The 21,431-nt window shown below is 40.5% G+C and overlaps 1 protein-coding gene and 1 pseudogene across 1 annotated transcript in view; one reads left to right on the top strand and one right to left on the bottom strand.

Moving 5' to 3' along the window:
- Window positions 1-231: 231 nt before the first annotated feature.
- On the top strand, window positions 232-5,147 carry LOC118629335 (annotated as a pseudogene).
- The window catches only part of LOC118630136 (methylthioadenosine phosphorylase), a 51,815-nt gene continuing 35,040 nt past the window's right edge, over window positions 4,657-21,431 (bottom strand). The window contains exons 6-8 of the mRNA XM_036261857.1: window positions 13,145-13,384; window positions 8,884-9,006; window positions 4,657-5,918 (exon numbers count right to left, since the gene is read on the bottom strand). Of these exons, the coding sequence (XP_036117750.1) occupies window positions 5,880-5,918; window positions 8,884-9,006; window positions 13,145-13,384 (402 nt within the window). The 3' untranslated portion in view covers window positions 4,657-5,879. The remainder of the gene's footprint in view (window positions 5,919-8,883; window positions 9,007-13,144; window positions 13,385-21,431) is intronic.

Genomic DNA, 21,431 nt, shown 5'->3' with positions numbered 1-21,431 from the left:
TAATAAGCAGCTCATAATGGCAGTCAAATTTTCTACCTAAATGCAAATGTACTAATAATCAGTAACTGGACACTCTTCAAAGTGCCTAAGTCACTAAGCTAGAACTCTTCCATTATGTCCATAACCCACTAGGGAAAACTCTGAATGCTCAAGACTGATCACAGTGTTCACTTAATTCTGGGAGGGGGGTGGAGGGGTGAGAAGCATTCCAGGAATAAATGGTTAGCAAAAATGACCCGCAAGAATGAGGTATGAGGAAATCTGTATTGGCCCTGTATAAGGAGTGAGTGATGGGCAACACAAAACAGGAGTGTAGTCCATTACTGAAGTCTGGAAATGAGGTTGCTAGAAAAGGCTATTGGATTAAGACGAGCACCTCTCTAAAAGTGGAGGAGAACAGTACTTTTGAAGGCAGCAAGAAAAATGCCCACATGTTTCTGTCTTGACATCTTCAGACATCTAAGAATGAAGGAAAGTAAGGTATAGTATATATTGCCGGGTAGTGAAAACAATCTTGGGTTACAGGCCAGGGAACCCTGGGTTTAAATCCACAGGGGCCTTTGTGGGTCTCTAATGGGCAAGCAGAGCTGAAACCACTGCATTAGAGACTCCAAAACATAATCACATGTAGACCTAACAGCTCAGTATTAATGCTAGAGGAAACTGGTTATTTAACTGTTCATAGTTAGTAGCTTATAAATCATAAGGGCAATCTCATAAACACAAACACACTGACCTTACCGACTCCTTCAACACATGAAAGATACATCATTAAAAGACCCCATAACAGACCACAGTGAAAAGAAAATGAATGATTCTGAGAAAAAAAGATTTCCCTGTGAAAGAAAACAAAACATATTCCTATAAAATTAACAATAAAATGTTAATTTTAAGACTATCTGGAGCATTATAATGTGTGTATGCCGTTTCTCAGATAGTTTAAGACTCTCAGTGTTAACTGCCCAGCTCTTCTCAAGACATTGTTGCGGGCCGGGCTGGTGTGGCCAAGTGGTTGAACATGGACCGCCAGTTTGATTCCTGGTCAGGGCACATGCCCAGATTGTGGGCCTGATCCCCAGTGGGGGGCATGCAGCAGGCAGCCAATCAATATTGTCTCTCATCGATGTTTCATTCTCTCTCTCCTTCTCCCTTCCTCTATCTCTAAAAATCAATGAAGAAAAAAAAGTTTAAAAAAATAAGCTGTGGCGTAAAAACATTCAAACACATGGAGGCTAAATAGCATGTTATTAACAAAGAATGGGTTACCAAGGAGATTAAGGAAGAAATTAAAAATGTCCTGGAAACCAATGAAAATGAACACACAACACAAAATCTACGGGAAGCAGCGAAAGCAGTTCTAAAAGGGAAGTTCATAGCACTACAGGCCTACCTCAAGAAACAAGAAAAATTTCTAATTAAAGAACTTTAATTCTTTAATTAAAAGAATTAAACACAACTTAAAGAACTAGAAAGCAAACAAAAAGAAAAATCCGGAGCAAGCAGAAGAAAAGAAATAGTAAAGATCAGAGCAGAAATAAATGACACAAAGACTAAAAAAAAAATTCAAAAGATCAATGAAACAAAAAGTCAGTTCTTTGAAAAGATAAATAAGATTGATGGACACTTAGCTAGTCTCAAAGAAAGAGGAACCAAATAAACAAAATCAGAAACCAAAGAAGTAACAACTGACACCACAGAAATACAAAGGATCGTTAAAAAATACCATGAACAATTATACGCCAACAAATTGAACAATTTAGGCAAAATGGACAAATTTCTAGAAACAGTCTCCCAAAACTGAACTGGGAAGAGATAGAAAACTTGAACAGACCAGTAACAACAAAGAAAATTGAAGATGTAATCAAGAATCTCCCAGCAGCCCTGGACGATTTTGCTCAGTGGTTAGAGAGTCAGCCTGCAGACCAAAGAGTCCTGGCTTTGGTTCCTACTAAAGGCACATACCTCAGTTGCAGTTTGTCCCCAGCCCGGCTGGGGTATGTGGGTGGCAACCAATCGATGTGTCTCTCTCACATCCATGTTCCTCCCCCCACCCCAGCAGAACAAAAGCCTGGGCCCGGACTGCTTCACGGGGGAGTTTTACTGAACATTCAAAGAAGAACTAACACCCATTCTCCTCAAACTATTCCAAATTATTGAAGAAGTAAGACTTCCAAACTCATTTTATGAGGCCAGCATAATTCTAATTCCAAAACCAGATAAAGACACTACAAAAAGAAAAAAAAAAAAACTACAGGCCAATATCTCTGATGAGCATAGATGCCAAAATCCTTAACAAAGTATTAGCAAGTCGGATCCAGCAATACATTAAAAAAATTACTCACCGTGACCAAGTGGGATTCATTCCAGGAATGCAAGGCCGTTACAATATTCGTACATCAATAAATGAAAACTACAGAACATTGGGAAAAGAAATAGAAGAAGAAATAAAAAAGTGGAAGTATATATCTTGTTCATGGATTGGAAGAATTAACATCATTAAAATGTCCATTCTACCTAAAGCTATATATAGAATCGATGCAATCCCCATTAAAATACCAATGAGATTTTTCACAGAACTACAATTAATACTACTTCAAAAGTTTATATGGAACCATAAAAGACTCCAAATAGCCTCAGCAATCTTGAAAAAGAAGAACAAAGTAGGAGGGATCACAATACCAGATATCAGGTTATACTACAAAGCTATTATAATCAAAACAGCCTGGTACTGGCACAAGAACAGGCATAAAGATCAATGCAACAGAACAGAGAACCTGGAAATTGACCCAAGACACTATGCTCAATTAATATTTGACAAAGGTGGCAAGAGCACACGATGGAGTAAAGACAACTTCTTTAATAAATGGTGTTGGGAAAATTGGACAGCTACATGCAAAGAAATGAAACTAGACCACCAACTTACACCATACATAAGAATAAACTCAAAATGGATAAAAGACTTAAATGTGACTTGTGAATCCATAAAATTCCTAGAAGAAAATGTAGGCAACAAAATTTCAGACACCACACAGCAAAATTTTCACTGATACAATGCCTAAGACAAAGAAACAAAGGGAAAAATGAACACATGGGACTACATCAAACTAAAAAGCTTCTGCACAGCAAAAAAAACAAACATCAAAATGAAAAGGAAACCCACTATATGGGAGAGTATAAATGCCAATGATACATCAATCAGCTAACGGGTTTATTTCCAAAATATATAGAGTACTCATATAACTCAACAAAAGGAAGACAAAGAACTCAATTAAAAAATGGGTAGAGGACTGAAATAGACATCTCTCCAAAAAAAACACAAAAAACATACAAATGACCAGAGACATATGAAAAAATGCTCAATGTCACTAATCATCAGAGAGATGCAAATAAAAACAACTATGAGGCCCTGGCCAGTTTTGCTCAGTGGTTAGAGCATCGGCCTGTGGTCCAGAGAGACCCGGGTTTGGTTCCTGCTAAGGGTGTGTACCTCGATTGCAGTTTGTCCCCGGCCCTGGTTGGGTTGTGCGGGTGGCAGCCACTCGATGTGTCCCTTTCACGTCGATGTTTCTCTCTCTTTCTCTTCTTCTCTCTTCCTCCCACTCAATCTGAACAAAAAATGAAAAAATGTCCTCAGGTGAGGATAAAAAAAACAAAAACAAAAACAAAATAAACAACTATGAGGTATCACCTCACACCTGCCAGAATGGCCGCCATCAACAAATCATCAAACAACAAGTGTTGGTGAGGGTGTGGAGAAAAGGGACTCTAGTACACTGCTGGTGGGAATGGAGACTGGTGCAGCCACCATGGAAAACAATATGATGTTTCTTCAAGAAACTAAAAATTGAACTGCCATTTGACCCAGTGATCCCACTTCTAGGAATATATCCTAAGAAGCCTGAAACACCAATCAGAAAGAACATACGTAACCCTATGTTCATAGCAGCACTATTTACAATAGGTAAGATCTGAAAACAACCCAAGTGTCCATCAATAGATGAGTGGATAAAAAAGCTGTGGTACATTTACACAATGGAACACTATGCAGCTGTAAGAAAGAGAGATATCTTATCCTTTGAGATAACATGGAGGAACCTGGAGAGTATCATGCTAAGTGAAATAAGCCAGTTGGAGAAAGACAAATACATGATCTCACTTATTTGTGCAATATAATGAACAAAATAAGCTGATGAACAAAATAGACGCAAAGACATAGAAGGAGTACAGTTCAGACTGAAAAACCTCAGCGGAAGGGGTTGGGGGGAGGGATGAGATAAAGCAAATAACTTATGTGCATGTTTGCGTAACCAATGGACATTAACAATGCTTGGGTGGGGGGCGGGATTGGGAGGAAGGTGTCTAGAGGGGGAAAGGAAAAACATCTGTAACAACAAAAAAAAGTTGTTGCAAACCCAACTATTGAGATGATTGTTGAAGTCATTAATGACCCTTCAAAAAAAACTAATAAAGATGAATCAAAAAGAAGTATTGTTATTATTACCAACTTAAATCTTGATTCATTACCAGAAACAATGTGTTTAACAACCGGATATTTCTAACTTTTATTTTTAAAAATTAATTATATTCATGTAGAAAAAAATGTGAAGAAAAATATAAAGAAAATGAAAATGATTCAGTATACCCCCTCCCAAATACAATAACAAAATATATTTCTTCCTAGTCTCTTTGTACATTTATGTAGAATTTTAAAACAAAATTAAGAAGTTTCCTAGATACCTCCCAAAGAAAAAAGCGGTTCTGGAAAATAAAGAAAAGGGGGAACAGCATCTGGGAGTGACAGTTCTGACAAGGAGTCTCAGGGCCCAAAGGTGGTGGCAACTGCAGAAAGGTCAGATACATTTTGTGTGAAAAACAGGAAAAAAATCATGGAAGCCTTGAAAAAGTTAAAGGCTGGAATGAGATTCAATGAAGTGGCCATACAACATAGTGAAGATAAAGCCAGGCAAGGGGGCAGCTTGGATTGGATGACCAGAGGGTCCATCGTGGGACCGTTTCAAGAAGAAGCATTTGCTTTGCCTGTAAGTGGGCTGGATAAGCCTGTGTTTACAGACCCATCAGTTAAGACCAAATTTGGATATCACATTATTATGATTGAAGGCAGAAAATACAATTGTATGGGACACTGAAAAAATAAAAAAATAAAACAAAATTAGTATTGTAAAATGCTTCCATATCCTGTTTTCACTTTATATTATAGAACCACCAATTCTTTAGGACATTAAATATTATATAAAAACATTATCTTCAGTTGGCTGCTTCAAAATCTAATTAGAGCTAAACCATAACTTATCTCCAATTTTTGGATAATTCAGATTGTTTTGAAAATTTGCTATTAAAACGAACACTACATTAAACATCCCTTTTTATACGTTATTCTTTATATGCATTTCTAACTTTTTAAGGATAAAAATGTAAAGATAAAAGGAGTACCCAGCACAAAGGGTGTAAGTATTTTTAACCCTTTTAATACATTTCTACCAAACTGCTCTCAGAAAGATTGTACCAATTTACCGCAACACCAATAAACAGTCTAAGAGTTCTCCAATTCCTTGCTGCCATAGGAAACTGAATGTTACCCCCAGACTTTATTGTTATGAATTTAATGGGGGAAGGGTGAATGGTGTTTTCTTGTCTTTTTTCTAAAGTGTAGGGATTTTCCCACATTTACTGCATTTGCTTTCCATATTTTTTGAAGCAGTCCATGTCTTTCAGAAGGCATCTTTCACATTGGCATGGTCTTATCACAGGTTCTTCCTTAGTGGATAAGGGCATGAAAACTTTTCAAATTTTAAATTAAGCAGGAATTCCCCAAATGATCAGAATTCAAGTCTTCTTGTCTTCTAGGAAGCTGTGCTATTTTAATGTCTTGGTAATAATACAGAGAACTGGGCCATGTTCTGAAAGCAAAAGAGTAACACAGATTACAATTTTCCAAGCACTTACTAATTTTTATGCATGATTTTACCTAGAAATGCTGTTAAAAAACCCTATTTTGATTTTAGGGTGTGGACTCACGAGACATACATTTTTATTAAACTCTCCAGAAAATCCCCATGTTCATCAAAGTAAAAACCATAACCAGATGTGGACTTTGTGCATCACTTCCAATTCCTCACTCTCCTTTCCTGTAAAACGAGGTTTATGATGCTTATCTCAGGGATTGCCCTGATTCTCACTTATCTCCAACCCTTCATATATGCACTAGGACACATTTTATACACAACCCCTCAGCCTGGACTTTTGTTTATGCAACCTCCATTTTTCACCTTATCCCACTGAAAAAAAATCATTGGAATTTTAATATGTTACTCTCTCCAAAGAGAATAGGATTTTCTTCATGACAGCAAGTTGTACGTATCTTTGCAAACCACAACTTGCCGTATCGTGGGCACTCATTATTTCTGAAATAAATTAGTGACTGAATGAATGATACACACTTCAATGTTGAGAGAACTGAGAAACACTCCCCAGAATAAGAAATTATTGTAAGGTGTTCCTTAATGCTGTAGGACAAAGGCCATGATTCTTCATTTTCTCTCTTCAGGTCACATATTCCTTTGAGAATCTGATGAAAGCGACACACACCCTCTTTAAAAATGTATACATTGAAAACAGTTTTACACACACTTTCAGAAGCTTCAGTGAAGAACAGGAAAACACCGATTTTTAATATCCAACATTTTTACTTAAAAATGAAGCTGAAATAACAAATTTATTGTTGACAAATTATCTAAGTTCAAGAGACTATGGTCAAAGGGGGTCAGTTGAGAAACCTAAAACCTAAAACACAAAACTCACTCACATCCTGCAGGTAACGTTAACGTCAGCTAAGGCAAAAGTCTGAGTTACATCTTGGAGAAACGTACGCATGCGCACTTAACCATGCTCAGGTGGTGCAACTCCACTGCATTATACTCATTCACCACACTTAGGTGAATATAACAATTTCTAAATGGACATTCCCCAATCTTAATATTTCCAGTCCCCTTTTCTTCATAATGATAATAAGGGCTTTCTATATTTTAATTATGATGAAACACTTTGTGGAGAAAAGGGATTATTATTTATTCATTAAAAGACATTTATGTCTCCTAGGTATGTAAGTTGAAACCAACTGATGTTGCTCTTTATGAACTTAAAAGTCTAGCAGGAAAGAGAGATTACAAATTCCCACATTCCCGACTTGACCAGTCCTAACGGCACCTCGTTACATGTGCGGGAGGTTGCTCATGCCAGATTACAGGAACCATCTATGTGCACCCTGTCCCAACTTATCAGTGGCTTCATGTTGGTATCTTGAATCAGCTGTGCTGGAGCATTTACACCGATTAAACTGGCAAATACTATAAAATCACGGCTTCTCCACGCCTTGCAGTTGTCAATCATTCACTACCATATTGGGTCATCACACTAAAATTGTGGCTGTCATTCCAGGGCTCCTCAGTGGTAATCAGGGTCGGGAGGGCTTATAAACCTTTCGAATCCCCTCTCAACGATCGGCATAAGACCTAAGAGTATAGGTATTTCCTAGAAGACCTTAAGATATACTGGTTACCCTCTTTGGATATTAAGTGAATGTAATATTTGATCAGTTTGAGGCAACTCCATATGGTTAATCCAAAGTCACAAAATGTCCCTGGCTGGTTTGGCTCAGCGGTTAGAGCGTTGGCCTGTGGTCTGGAGAGACCCGGGTTCAGTTCCCGCTAAGGGCACGTACCTCGGTTGCAGTTTGTGCCCGGCCCTGGTTGGTGGTGTGGGTGGCAACCACTCAATGTGTCCCTTTCATGTTGATGTTTCTCTTTCTCTCTCTCTCCCGCCCACTCTATCTGAACAAAATATCAAAAAAATGTCCTCGGGTGAGGATAAAAAAAAAAGTCACAAAATGTCCAAATAAAATCATGCCTCTTTGAGCTTGGCAGTCAGTTTAAATTACAGGATGGTGCAAAAGTAAGCTTACAGTTGTGAGTATGCGAAACAGAGTTTACTCTTGTATTATGACTTAATAGTTATTCTGTTATTTTCCATGAGCAGCTGCAAACCTACTTTTGCCTCAACCTACATATGCTGGGAGTTTAAATACTGGAGTTGAAAAGTGACCAATCTGTAACCCACCTGATGTTTTATTATTAATTACTGTCTTGGTGTGATGCAACATTAAGAGTAAGTAGATATTCCTCGGCACAGCTTTGTTACTGCTAAGTCAGTTTTAGCTTTAAAGGCTGCCACACTTTGCGTGGACCTGCCAAAGAAAGAACAGCTTGCTCGGCAATGGAGGCCTCATGCAGAGCCAGCACTACCCATCTTCTGAAGGAAGACAGAGATACGCTGCAGAGCAAAACAATGTCAAGAACCTCATTGACCAGGTAATAAAACTCTCCCACCTCGCCCTAGCCGGCTTGGCTCAGTGATTAGAGCATCAGTAGAGCATTGGCCTGAGGACCAATGGGGTCACGAGTTCAATTCCAGTCAAGGGCAGGTACCTCGGTTGTGGTTTGTCCCTGGCCTTGGTCAGGTTGTACTGGAGGCAACCAGTTGATGTGTCTCTGTCACTTCATGTTTCTCTCTCTCTCTCCCCCTTCCACTCTATCTGAAGATAAAAGAAAAAAATATCCTCGGATGAAGATTAAAAACAAAACAAAACTCTCCCTACCTCAGCTTCCAAAGGTTTTACATTACCAGTCAGATATGACTACACCATTTAACAAATGGTTACTTTAGAAGTAAATGGAATTAAAATTTGTAGAAAATATCTAGGCTAGTATAGAATACATGAAGGGATGGACCAAAGGTGAAATGCAAATAGCGAGAAAGACAGTTGAGATCTATGGAAGTGTCTACTTGCAGGTGGCTCAGGACACTTACCTTTAGATTATGGAGGGTTTCTGACCATTCCATGGACCCTATCTGAGGTATGGTAGTGAGGAGTAAACTTTTGGCTTTATTGGCATTTTCTTTCAGAGTCTTTAAAACCCGGTCCACCGAAACCTAGAGAAACAACAGCACAGGATGTAGTCAGCAATGAACAATTGCACTGCTTTTTGTGGAACATTTCTCTAAGTTCCTTCCTGATCTGTGAAGTCAGTTTATTCAAGTTTCAATCCCCTGAGCCCAAGTTTTGCATTTATCAAGATGGTCTTGGTCCCACGGAGGAGGTCTTAGAGAAACCCAACAGTAACTCTAAAAAGTACCATTTTTAATATGGTATCTGACATACTATCTCAGGTGCATAATGTGTTAGCAGGGTCTAGAAAGCTGTGGCTTTCCATGTCCACAGAAAGGATTCCAGTCATAAAACTGCTGCGACAGTGAGTGGATAACCAACCAGTCAGAAGAAAAACATTTTTTCTTTAGAGAAGTCTTCCAGCTAATTAAAAATGATGGAATCAAAGTATCATTTTTTTTTTCTTTTAACAGCTCTCAATGAATTAATGGATGTACTGCTAACACCACAAAACAAAATAAACCCTATACCAAATAAGCTACCCACTTTTCTGATGGAAAACTGAACACTATGTATAATATCTGAATCTGATCAAATCTCTAGATCCAGCTGCCAATTTACATAAAATACAGAGGACAGAGAATCTGGTTAAACTACCCTGAGGAGATGATTTCAGCAATTCAGACTGTGGGAAACTACAGGTCAAATCACTTGGTTTCTTTCTGGGAAACTTGGACGATATTTGAGAGCACTAGGAACTTGAACTTTGCCTAGGAATAGTAAGGCATATGGCTGGAGTGTGATAACAACAATGTGGCTAGGCCAGAAAGCTCCTAACATGTTTATGGACACAGTTATGGATCAGAGTACAGATGAAATATGATTCCAAGTTGATATGATAATTTATGTGAAGTTGGTTCCCAGAAACCCATAGTATTGTCTACTTTTGTAACTAAAGTTGCTTCATAAGGAAAAGGTGGACAAAGCTGTGAATATAAACTGGACGATCAAAGTTAGAGTGCTTGTCACATTTCACTATACTTAGCAGAAATCCAAGATTCAGGAGCAATGATTACAGCTTTCGTTCTCTTTCCTGGAGTATATAGTCCAGACCCCTCCCACAGACACCAACATGTGTTTAGAAAGAATGATCAGTACCGCAGCAGAGGGAGTCCCATTACTTCGGGAACACAAAGTGGTGACCAGCTGGGTGCCCGTCAGGCACACGATGGACACAAGTTAAGTGGAGTCTTAGAATGCAGGGGCATAAAGCACGCAAGAGATTCACCTTATATTTACTCTTTTCCTTGCACTTTTCCTGTGACTGATACTTCTATGCAGACTGACCTCTTTGTTCCTGCTGTTGGAATCCACCCAAAATGCCTTTCTATCCACCTCCTCACAATCAAATTGAACCCTCTGTTTAAGGACCAGCTCAAGTCTCAAAAGTTTCCTTCACAAACTTTTTTGTGGTCTCTCCACTCCCAACTCCCTCATGGCTACCATTAGATGACCACCCTCCTAGGAGCCAGCGCTGTACTAGTTGCTCTACACATACCATTTGGCCTTAATTCCCCTAGTAACCCAGCAAGACCAGAAGTGTAAGTGAACAACTTGCAACCCTCACTCCAAAGCCCTGGCTCCATCCTTCAGAAGAGTAATGTGTTAAATAACATGCCAAGTGCCACAAGTAAATGGAGGAACAGAAAGTTGAATGTGGGTTGGCAACCCACGCCAGACTGTACATTTGGTTTGAAGCCCAATATACATAGCTGGCTGAGATGACATCTGTGTTATACTTTCCTAGTAGCATTTAATATTATTTGCCTTCACACAGAACTTAGTTTCTCTACTTTTTTTTTTTTTTTTTTTTGGTACACGCCCCTAGCGGAAACTGAACCCGGTACTCTCTGGTCCGCAGGCCAACGCTCCAAACGCTGAGCCAAACCGATCAGGGCTAGGTTCTCTACTTTTAACTGAAGTAGTTCCACCTGACTGGTTTCCAAACCTCATGTGGTCCACTAAAGGAAAGCACTGTTAGCTCTGCAGAGGTGAGATATGTTCTCAGATTGGGCAGAAAGTCAGTGTCAGAAAACAATGTGTTCTCAGGAAACGGCAGACACTGAAGTCTACTCATTAGAAGCAGCTTCCTAACACCATAAGGATGCGCAGTCCCTTTGGTGACCAAAGCTGCCAAGTCAGGGATTATATTGTGCCAGGATTTACAAACCTCTTACATTAAAAAGCATCCTTGTAGCTAATTACACGGAGGAGTCAGGATAAGGAATCGCGCAAAACAAAGAACCTGTGTCCATCTATGACGCAAAATCCATATAAATGGATGGACAGACAGCAAGAATATCCTACCCTGTTTTACATGAAACAGATGGTGAGACAACTAGCTCTGAGCTGGTGGTCAAGGTCCCCTTGCAGAAGATGTCTCCTGTTCTAAATGTGCTCCCTACACTTTCTTCTTACTTCAAAATTCCTTGACTGTAGTTCTGTCCCTTTCTGTTAAAATAAGACAAATGATCTGGTTTCTTCAAGTAAAATGCAAGGCATGCAAAGAGAGGGGAATATTAGGTTAAAAGAGACGAAAGAGACACATAGTTCAAATGCAATGTGTAGATTATAAGGGACCTTGATTTGAATAGTTGAAGATGATAATAAAGAGAAAATGTGAACAGCATGGATATTTGATTATATTAATATCAATATTTCTTGATACAATGGTCCTGTGGTTATTTTCATGAAATTTTTTTTTCTTTTCTTTTTTTAAGAGGCCACCCTGGCCGGTGTGGCTCTCATGCACCGACTAGTCACCAATTCCATTCCAGTCAGGGGCACATGCCCATGTTGCAGGCTCGATTCCTGGTAGGGGGCATGCAGGAGGCAGCTGATCAATGTTCTCCTCTCACATTGATGTTTCTTTCACTTCCTCTCTCTTTAAAAATCAGTAAACTATTCTTTTTTTAAAAAAATGATTTCATTGATTTATAGAGAGAGAAAGGGAGAGGGAGAGGGAGAGGGAGAGACAGAAACATCGACAAGCACTGACTGCCTGCCTCCTGCACGCCCCCTACTAGGGATCGAGCCTGCAACCCAGGCATGTGCCCTGACCAGGAATCCAACCGGTGACCTCTTGGTCTATGGGATGACGCACAATCCACTGAGCAACACTAGCTGGGCTCAATAAACTATTCTAAAAAAAAAAAAGAAAGACCTTTCAGAAAAATATTTACTTCAGAATAATGAAGGCAGGGAGAGAAGGGGGTGCGGATGTATATATGACACAAAGTTGAGGGGCTGGGTGGTGGGTAATTGGGTTCATTATATTAGATTCTCTACTTTTGCAAGTGTTCAAAGTTTTCCACAAAGAAAGCATTTGTTCTGGAAGCCTGACCTCAGCAGTCCAGTATCCTCAAATATAAGCTGGACCTTGACTTTCCTGCCTAAAACCCCTCACTGACTTCCCACCTGAAACACACGGTCTCACTCCCTCCTCTCCACTCCACTCAAGCGTGCCCACCTTTCCCATCAGGTGAGGAAGCTTCCCAGACTGCAGTTGGCTGAGTCAACTGGACTCAGACTCCTGTATCTCACCCCACTACTTCTTCACTATCCTGAGCTTTCTCACGTTGGATTGCTTAATCTCTAATCATCCCCTACCCCCCAAAAAAACCCAGAATGTTAGCTCATTACAAACTTGTTTTGTTTGCTGTCATGCTCTTACACCAAGCACAGTATCCTAAACAGAAAATATGAAGAGTCCACTTAACCAGAAAAAGAGATAAGAAACAGTTTGGAAAAACAAAACAAAACCAGAACAGTAGCACAGCACAAGAAAATTATAACCAAGACTTTTATCCTTACAGTAAAACCCAAGTCTTAATATGATTTCCAACACACCTACATGACTACAATGTACTGTTCACTGCTAATCCTTGCATAAAAGTGTCTTTTTTCTTTCCTATAAAGATCTTGATTCTTACTTTCCAAAGGCAACTATAGGAAATTTCGGGTAATATCTAATGACAATGTATTAAAAATTGACTTTAAAATCTGGTGGAAAGATACTTTCTGGAACTAGTGCAATGGAAACAAATAGTTAAGATCCTCTCTTACTGGCAATTAATACCTGGAAACTCAGGCCATATGTGCTCTGGAGAGAATGCCACCTACCACTTCCTCATGCTCCTTCCAGCAATCGTAATCTGTTGCCATAGCGATACTTGCATAGCAAAGTCCAGCCTCCTTAGCTAGAATCACCTCTGGAACTGTGGTCATGTTGATAACATCCGCCCCCCAGGTTCGAAACATTAAGCTTTCTGCCCGTGAACTAAACCGAGGTCCTTCGATTGTGAGCATTGTCCCTTTTGAGTGGCATCGAAGTCCGAGCTTCTTAGCGGTCTCTATGAGGACCTAGAAGAGAAAGAACCATAAACTTAAGCATACAAAAACGTTAAGTACAGCTTCCTATTTTATTTCTCCCCCTGAAATTCAAAGAAGTTGATTAGTTAACGATTTTTAGTATAAAAGCCTAGTAGCTGCAGGTCCTCAGAGAGAACCTGGGAGGATCAGTGTCCAAGATCCTCACACACTTACACATCCTGTTTCCCAGCCCTGCACATATAGCCCACGGCTACAAGAGCGAACAGAGAGCTTTCTCTAAGCACCAGGAATTTGATTCCATGCTTTGATCTCATCTACTTCTTAACAACTTGAAGAGACTAAGTTGGGTGGTGAACAAGGACCTGGGTCCAAGCTCTTCACCTCCAGGCTCAGCTCAGGTGGTGCTCCTCATTCAGAGAGAGGCGCTCACAACTGTTTCCAAGCTCCTGGGAAATGCACTCTTATAGCTCTTTTGTAAAATGTCCGAAGACTTCTGTAAAAGCCTTTCATTTATTTATTTATTTAGGTTAGAAAATAATTACTTCACAATCTCTTTTGCCTGTTGCCTCTCCAAGAACATACAATAAAAATGAGACGGGCTTTTTAAAATCTGGTACCAGCCCTGGCCGGTTTGGCACAGCAGTTCGAGCTTCAGCCTGCGGTCCAGAGAGACCCTGGTTCAGTTCCCGCTAAGGGCACGTACCTCGGTTGCAGTTTGTCCCCGGCCCTGGTTGGCTGTGCGGGTGGCAGCCACTCGATGTGTCCCTTTCACATCCATGTTTCTCTCTCTCTCTTCCTCTCTCTCCCTCCCACTCTATCTGAACAAAAAATGGAAAAATGTCCGCAGGTGAGGATTAAATAAATGAATAGATAAATAAATAAATAAAATCTGGTACCAGTCAAGATGGCAGGTAGGAAACATGGTCGCTCCTCTTCCCACAACCACATCAAAATTACAACCAAGCTACAGAACAACCAAGCTACAGAACAACCATCCTGAAATCAAGCTGAATGGAAGTCCTCCAACTATAAAATTAAAGAAGCAGCCACATCAAGGCAGGTAAAAGGGGTGGAGGTGCAAACAGGCTGGTCCCACACCCATATGTGGAGGATAAAAATCAAAATACCTCCACTGTAAAGGTCCTCCTTGAAGAGTGAGGAGTCCCCATCCCACACCAGATACCCAGCTCAGTGTTCCAGTGCCAGGAAGAGAAGACCCATAACTTCTGGATGTAAAAACCACTTGGAACTAAGGCTGAGAAAGGCTGAGGCTTCTAGAGTCCCAGGCAGCTCCTCTTAAAGGGCTCGTGGATGGACTTCCGTGGACCTGCTCCCTCCAGGCTCCAGCATGGGGAGGCGGCTTGAAAGGCACCAGAGACATACGGGGAACAACTGACTTGTTTGGCACTGGGACGAGAGCTAGAGAGGCGGCTTTCTCTTGGACAGATGTGCTGGCAGAGGCCTTTGTTTCCTTGGTGAGCCCTTCCCCCACAGGCAGGCAGACAGCCCCCATACCTGGGGCTCCAGCAATCTGGTTCACAGTTTTTGCCCCGCCCTGGTGATTCCCTAAGGCCGTGCAGCATCCAACTTTCAGGCCCATCTAAGCTATTTCCAGTTGGCTTTACCACAGGATTGGCCAGTCTTTAGATTTTCCTAAATTCTCTAAAACAAACAGCATCAGGCCTCAGAGAGCTCCATGCCTCTCGCTAACTGGCCCCAGGCCTGGCACTAGAAGCAGTCAGCCTTGGTTCACAGCTTGGCTTTCCTTGGGCACCTCCAAGACCAGCACAAGAAGCAGCCATCTGCAGATCACTTGGTAGCTTATGCCTGGTGGCCCCGGTTAAAACATAAGCAGTGGCTGACCTTGCCCCAGAGCCAGCACACCCAGTGGACAGCTTCAGACCACATCAAAACACCACCACCCAACCACCTCCACAAGTGACACACTCAATGAGTGGACTCAGTGGGTACCAGAGCCCTGCTGAAGTAAGTCTTGCTCTGTGTGGTGGGCCCTACAGAGATGATCCTCCAAGGTAGTCAGAGGCCAGTGGTTAGTGGGCATAGCCAGTCTTTGAAGCTCATTAGCCCAAGTAAATCCCTCCCATTGATGTGCCAACAGAAATCAAGACGCAATTACAACACAAGGATGTACAGTCCACACTAGGGGTGCACATCAAGGGCTCAGCTGTGGTGATCAGGGAGGCTGTGCCACTGGATCCTACAGGACACCTACAACAGTAGGCCACCCTATGAAACCTAGGAGACATAGCAACTCTATCTAATACACAGAAAAAAACACAGGGAAGCAGCCAAAATCAGGAGACAAAGAAACATGTCCCAAATGAAAGAAAAGAAAAAAACTCCGGGAAAAGAACTACACAAAATGGGGACAAGTAACCTAACAGATGCAGAGTTTACAACACTGGTTATAAGGATGCTCAGGGAACTTAATGACACATTCAAGGAACTTAAGGAGAACTCCAAGGAACTTAGTGAGAACATCAACAACATAAAAAAGAACCAGTGAGAAATGAAGGATGCACTAACTGAAATAAAGAATAATTTACAGGGAATCAATAGAAGAGTGGGTAAAGCCAAGAAGCAAACCACTGATTTGGAATATAAGGAAGCAAAAAACACCCAATCAGAACAGCAAAAAGAAAAAAGAATCCAAAAAAATGAGAATAGTGTAAGGAGCCTCTGGGACAACATCAAGCGTGCCAACATTCACATCATGGGGGTGCCAGAAGGAGAAGAGAGAGAGAGCAAGAAATTGAAAACCTATTTGAAAAAATAATGACAGAAAACCTCCCTAACGTGGTGAAGGAAATAGACATACAAGTCCAAGAAGCACAGGGAGTCCCAAACGAGATGAACCCAAAGAGGTCTACACCAAGACACATCATCATCAAAATGCAAAAGGTTAAAGACAAAGAGAGAATCTTAAAAGCAGCAAGAGAAAAGGAGTTTGTTACCTACAAAGAAGCTCCCATAAGACTGTCAGCTGATTTCTCAAAAGAAACTTTGCAGGCCAGAAGGGAGTGGCAAGAGATATTCAAGGTGATGAAAAGCAAGAACCTACAACCAAGATTACTCTATCCTGCAAAGCTGTCATTTAGAATCAATGGACATAGCGAGTTTCCCAGACAAGAAAAAGCTAAAGGAATTGATCACCACCAAACCAATATTATATGAAATGTTGAAAGGTTTTCTGGAAGAAGAACAAAAATATGAACAATAAAATGGCAATTAATATATATCTATCAACAATTGAATCTACAAACAAAACGAGCAAGCAAAACAGAAACAGACTCATAGATACAGAGAACTTTTTGTTGCTTGCCAGATGGACGGGAGCTGGGGGGATGGGTGAAAAAGATGAAGGAATTAAGAAATACAAATTGGTTGTTAGACTGATAAACCTCAAAGGGAAGGGGGTAGGGGAGTCAGGATGAGATAAACCAAAGAACGTCTATGCATAACAAATGGACACTGACAACAGTGTGGGAAAGGCAGGAGGGGGGCAGGATTGGGAAGGAAGGGATCAATAGGTAAAAAAAGAGGGGACATCTGTAATACATTCAACAATAAAGATGAGTTAATAAAGTGTAAAGAAAAAAACCCCCTCATAGGTTGTCATTCCCTTGCATCCACAACTTACAACTGAGGAACTGCACAATGGTGCATCCTTAACTACATTTAAGAGAGTACTAGCTGTCTTTGATAACCATTTAAGAAAGTAACTTTCCTCTACCTGGGGCTAAAAATAACGTTAGGTAAAGTCTGCCCCTTAATGTTTAACACCTTGACTGGAAGACAAATATGGTCAAACATAAGAGGATGGTAAAAATGCCATGTAATGGCTGCAACAAATTAAAATGTGGCAATTTTTGCCCCCAAATTCTCCCAAAAGTATCTGAGGCAACTGCTGCTAAAAAATTATGAAGAAGATTCTGGAGGCTACAAGACTGTCAATAAAATGTTCAAATAAATAAGCAGAAAACAGTCAATAAAATGATGATCAAAGTAGCCCGGCCGGTGTGACTCAGTGGTTGAGTGTCGACTCATATACCAAGAGGTCACCAGTTTGATTCCCGGTCAGGCACATGCCCAGGTTGTAGGCCAAATCCCCAAATGGGGGGTGGGGGAGGGGGGCATGTAGGAGGCAGCCAATAGATGTTCTCTCTCATCGATGTTTCTATCTCTTTCTCCCTCTCCCTTCCTCTCTCTCTAAATCAATATGGAAAAAAAATTTTTTTTTCTAAATCATGATCAAAGTAGACAAAGCAAGAAATAGGACTAAAAAAAAAAAAAAAAAAGGCCAAGTGTCATATTTAGGAAGCAATTATCTGATATCAGAACTCAGAGCCCCCTTAGGCCTAACATATGTACATATTAAGTATGGGATGACCGATGAAGTGTGGCAGATTATATTTACCAAAGGTTACTTGCATTTCAAAAATGAATTAACTTCTGAAACAATAAAATGTTTTCATTCACTTAACAAATATTTGCTGAGCACCTACTGTGGGGATATGATGGTGAGAAAAACAGGAAATTCTGCTGGGGTCATGAAGTTTAGGAGGTGGAGGTAAAGCCAGATATTGATCAAACAACACTTGCAGTTATACAATTGCAAACTGAGGTAAATGAGGGAACCAAGGAGAAGAAAAATTATTCTATAGAGTTTATGTCAAAGAACCTGATCAAGGAAGTATCCTCAAAGCATTAAGCATTAAACTGAGATCTGAAGGATTGGTTGGGTTGAATGATTTGAGCTTTAAACAGGATTTAATAGAGGGTGGTTATGTTAGTTTCCTAGGGCTGCCATAGAAAGTGTCACAAACTGGGTGGCTTAAACAACAGAAATATATTGTCTCACAGTTCTGAAGGCTAGAAGTCTGAAATCAAGCTGTCAGTCAGTAAGATTGGTTTCTTCTGAGAGTGGTGAGGGAAAACTGTTCCTTGCCTCTCCTCCAGATTCTTCTGGTTGTTTGCTGGCAATCGTCTGTATTTCTTGGATTGTAAACCTCTGTTTACATCTTCAATTGGCATTCTCTCTGTGTACAGTTTTTTTTGTATTTAAATCTTCCTTTTTTATAAGGACCACAGTGATATTGTATTAATCATTATCTTTAATTATATCTGCAATGATCCTATTTCCAAAGAAGGGCACATTTTGAGGTACCTGAGGCTAGGGCTTCAACATATGTATTTTGGGGGCACACAATTGATGTGCCAACAGCAATCAAGACTCAATTACAACAGAAGGGTGGACAGTCCACACGAGGGGTGCACCTTGAGGGCCCAGCTGGGGTGCCCAGGGAGACTGTGCCACTGGATGCTACAGGACACCTACTAAAATAGGCCACCCTAGGAAGCCTAGGAGACACAGAAACTCTACCTAATACATAGAAATAAACACAGGGAGGCAGCCAAAATGAGGAGACAAAGAAACATGTCCCAAATGAAAGAACAACAACAACAAAAAACCTCCTGGAAAAGAAATAAACAAAGTGGAGATAAAAAAATCTAACAGATGCAGAGTTCAAGACACTGGTTATCAGGATGCTCAAGTAACTTAGTGAGGACCTCAAGAACATAAAATATGACTAGTCAGAAATGAAGGATGCACTTACTAAAATAAAGAATAATTTACAGGGAATCAATAGGTAGAGTAGGTAAAGTCAACAAGCAAACCATTGATTTGGAATATAAAGAAGCCAAAAACACTCAATCAGAACAAAGAATAAAAAAAAAAAAAATGAGGATAGTGTAAAAAACCTCTGGGACAAGTTCAAGCATGCCAATATTCATATCATGGAGTTCCAGAAAGAGAAAAGAGAGAGCAAGAAATTGAAAACCTATTTGAAAAAATAATGACAGAAAACTTCCCTAACTTGGTGAAGGAAACAGACATACAAGTCCAGGAAGCACAAGGAGTCCCAAATGAGATGAACCCCAAGAGGTTCACACCAAGACATATCATCATCAAAATGCAAAAGGTTAAAGACAAAGAAAGAATCTTAAAAGCAGCAAGAGAAAAGCAGTTAGTTACTACAAAAGAGCTCCCATAAGACTGTCAGCAGATATCTCACAAGAAACTTTGCAGGCCAGAAAGGAGTGGCAAGAGATATTTAAGGTGATGAAAAGCAACAACCTACAACCAAGATTACTCTCTCCTGCAAAGCTATCATTTAGAATTGATGGACATATCAAGAGTTTCCCAGACAAGAAAAAGCTAAAGGAGTTCATCCCCACCAAACCAGTATCATATGTAATATATGTAATGTTGACAGGTCTTCTTGAAGAAAAAGAACAAAAACATGAACAATAAAATGGCAATAAACAGTTATCTACCAACAATTGAATCTACAAACATAATGAGCAAGCAGAACAGAAACAGACTCAGATAGAGAGAACTGTTTGTTGGCTGCCAGGTGGGAAGGGGCTTAGAGGATGGTTAAAAAAGGTGAAGGAATTAAGAAGTACAAACTAGCCCATCCGGTGTGGCTCAGTGGCTGAGCATCGACCCATTTTATATATATATAAAAAAATGGAGTGAGCCCAGCTGGAGTAGCTTAGTTGGTTGGAGTGTCGTCCCATGCACTAAAAGGTTGCCGATTTGATTCCTGGCCAGGGCACATACGTAGGTTGTGTGTTCGATCCCTGGTTCAGGTGCACACAGGAGGCAACCAAGTGATGTTTCTCTCTCACATCGATGTTTCTCTTTCTTTCTTCTCTTTCTCCCCCTACCTCTCACTTCCTCTCTAAAATCAATAAAAACATATGCTCGGGTGACAATAAAAAAATGAATATATAACCAGCCTAGTCCTGTCTTCATTAAATGTCTTTAAAAGTCCCAAATAACCGAGCTATATGTCTCAGTCAACCATCAGAGTGCTTCTAGAGATGAATGAAGGAAGATCACAGCTACTCTGTGCCAATGGCCTGTGGTATGGAAGTCCTCACCATTGCTCTGGGGGCCATGATGGGAGGAGAAGGAAGCAGAGGCTCCTGGATGTAGACTGGCCACAGTGATGGGCTCTGGGGTCTCTCCATTTGAACCAGCACTTTGCGCCACCATGAGAATAGATTAGGTATCAGAAACACAAACACAAACAGGGTGAGAGATTTCTGAGTCTGAGGCTAAGCTGCCTGCATTTCCATGTCTTGAGTAATTATAAGGGAACTCCTGACTCTACCCCCATTATCATAAATATATTGGCAATACTACATCACTTGGCTAAATATATTTTATAAGTCAGAACTCCCAAAGGGTGTATATCAAATTACTTCCTAAGATGACTAGAAGTGACACTATTTTTGGAATAGGTAAAAGTTGCAGGGTACAAAATGATATTATTCTCCTACCTGTGTCCTAGCGATGCAGTTCACCTTCCCAAGGGAAACCAGAGTTTTCTGTCAACTTTCCCAAAACACTCTTTTTGCACATAAATATTTCTCATATTCATCTCTTTATACATGCACACGTATTTTAATACAAATGGAAGGATATGGTACAAACATGGTTCATCAAGGGAGGCCAAGTTCTATTACTGGCAGTTCTCACGTACCACCACATTTACAAGGACTCTGTACACATCCCTGCACTGCCATCGTCCACCTCTACCTCTCATACTGTAAGTCGCTATTTTCTGCCTAGCACAAGATCTTCAGTTTCTTACTAACATGATGTTCTCTCCCTAGTCTATTTCTTCATAAACTGCCCCCATTTTGAAATGGACAAGAATTTTATGCACATCTAGTTTCTTCTAGAGAGCAAACTTACCATGTGGGCAGATCTGTGTTTCAGAGGGAAGACTGGCAGCATTCTGATCCATTTTGCTGATAACTACCCAGAAACATATACATCTAAATACTTACACACACTGAATCTGCCATTTTTTTAAACAAGCAAAACATGTACTTTTCACTGAACTCCGAGAGAACGCGCACAGTGGTACACCTCTAATGGCTCCCTGCAGCTCCTGACTTTGCATTCTAGATTTTGTTTTTGAGACCAGGGTGAGGTTCAGGCTCCCTTGCTGTTGACTATAAGAAAGCTGGTTTTACA

This window comes from Molossus molossus, unplaced genomic scaffold (assembly GCF_014108415.1).
Source record: "Molossus molossus isolate mMolMol1 unplaced genomic scaffold, mMolMol1.p scaffold_m16_p_14, whole genome shotgun sequence".
NCBI classification, from domain to species: Eukaryota; Metazoa; Chordata; class Mammalia; order Chiroptera; family Molossidae; genus Molossus; species Molossus molossus.
This window is presented reverse-complemented; position numbering and strand designations above follow the sequence as displayed.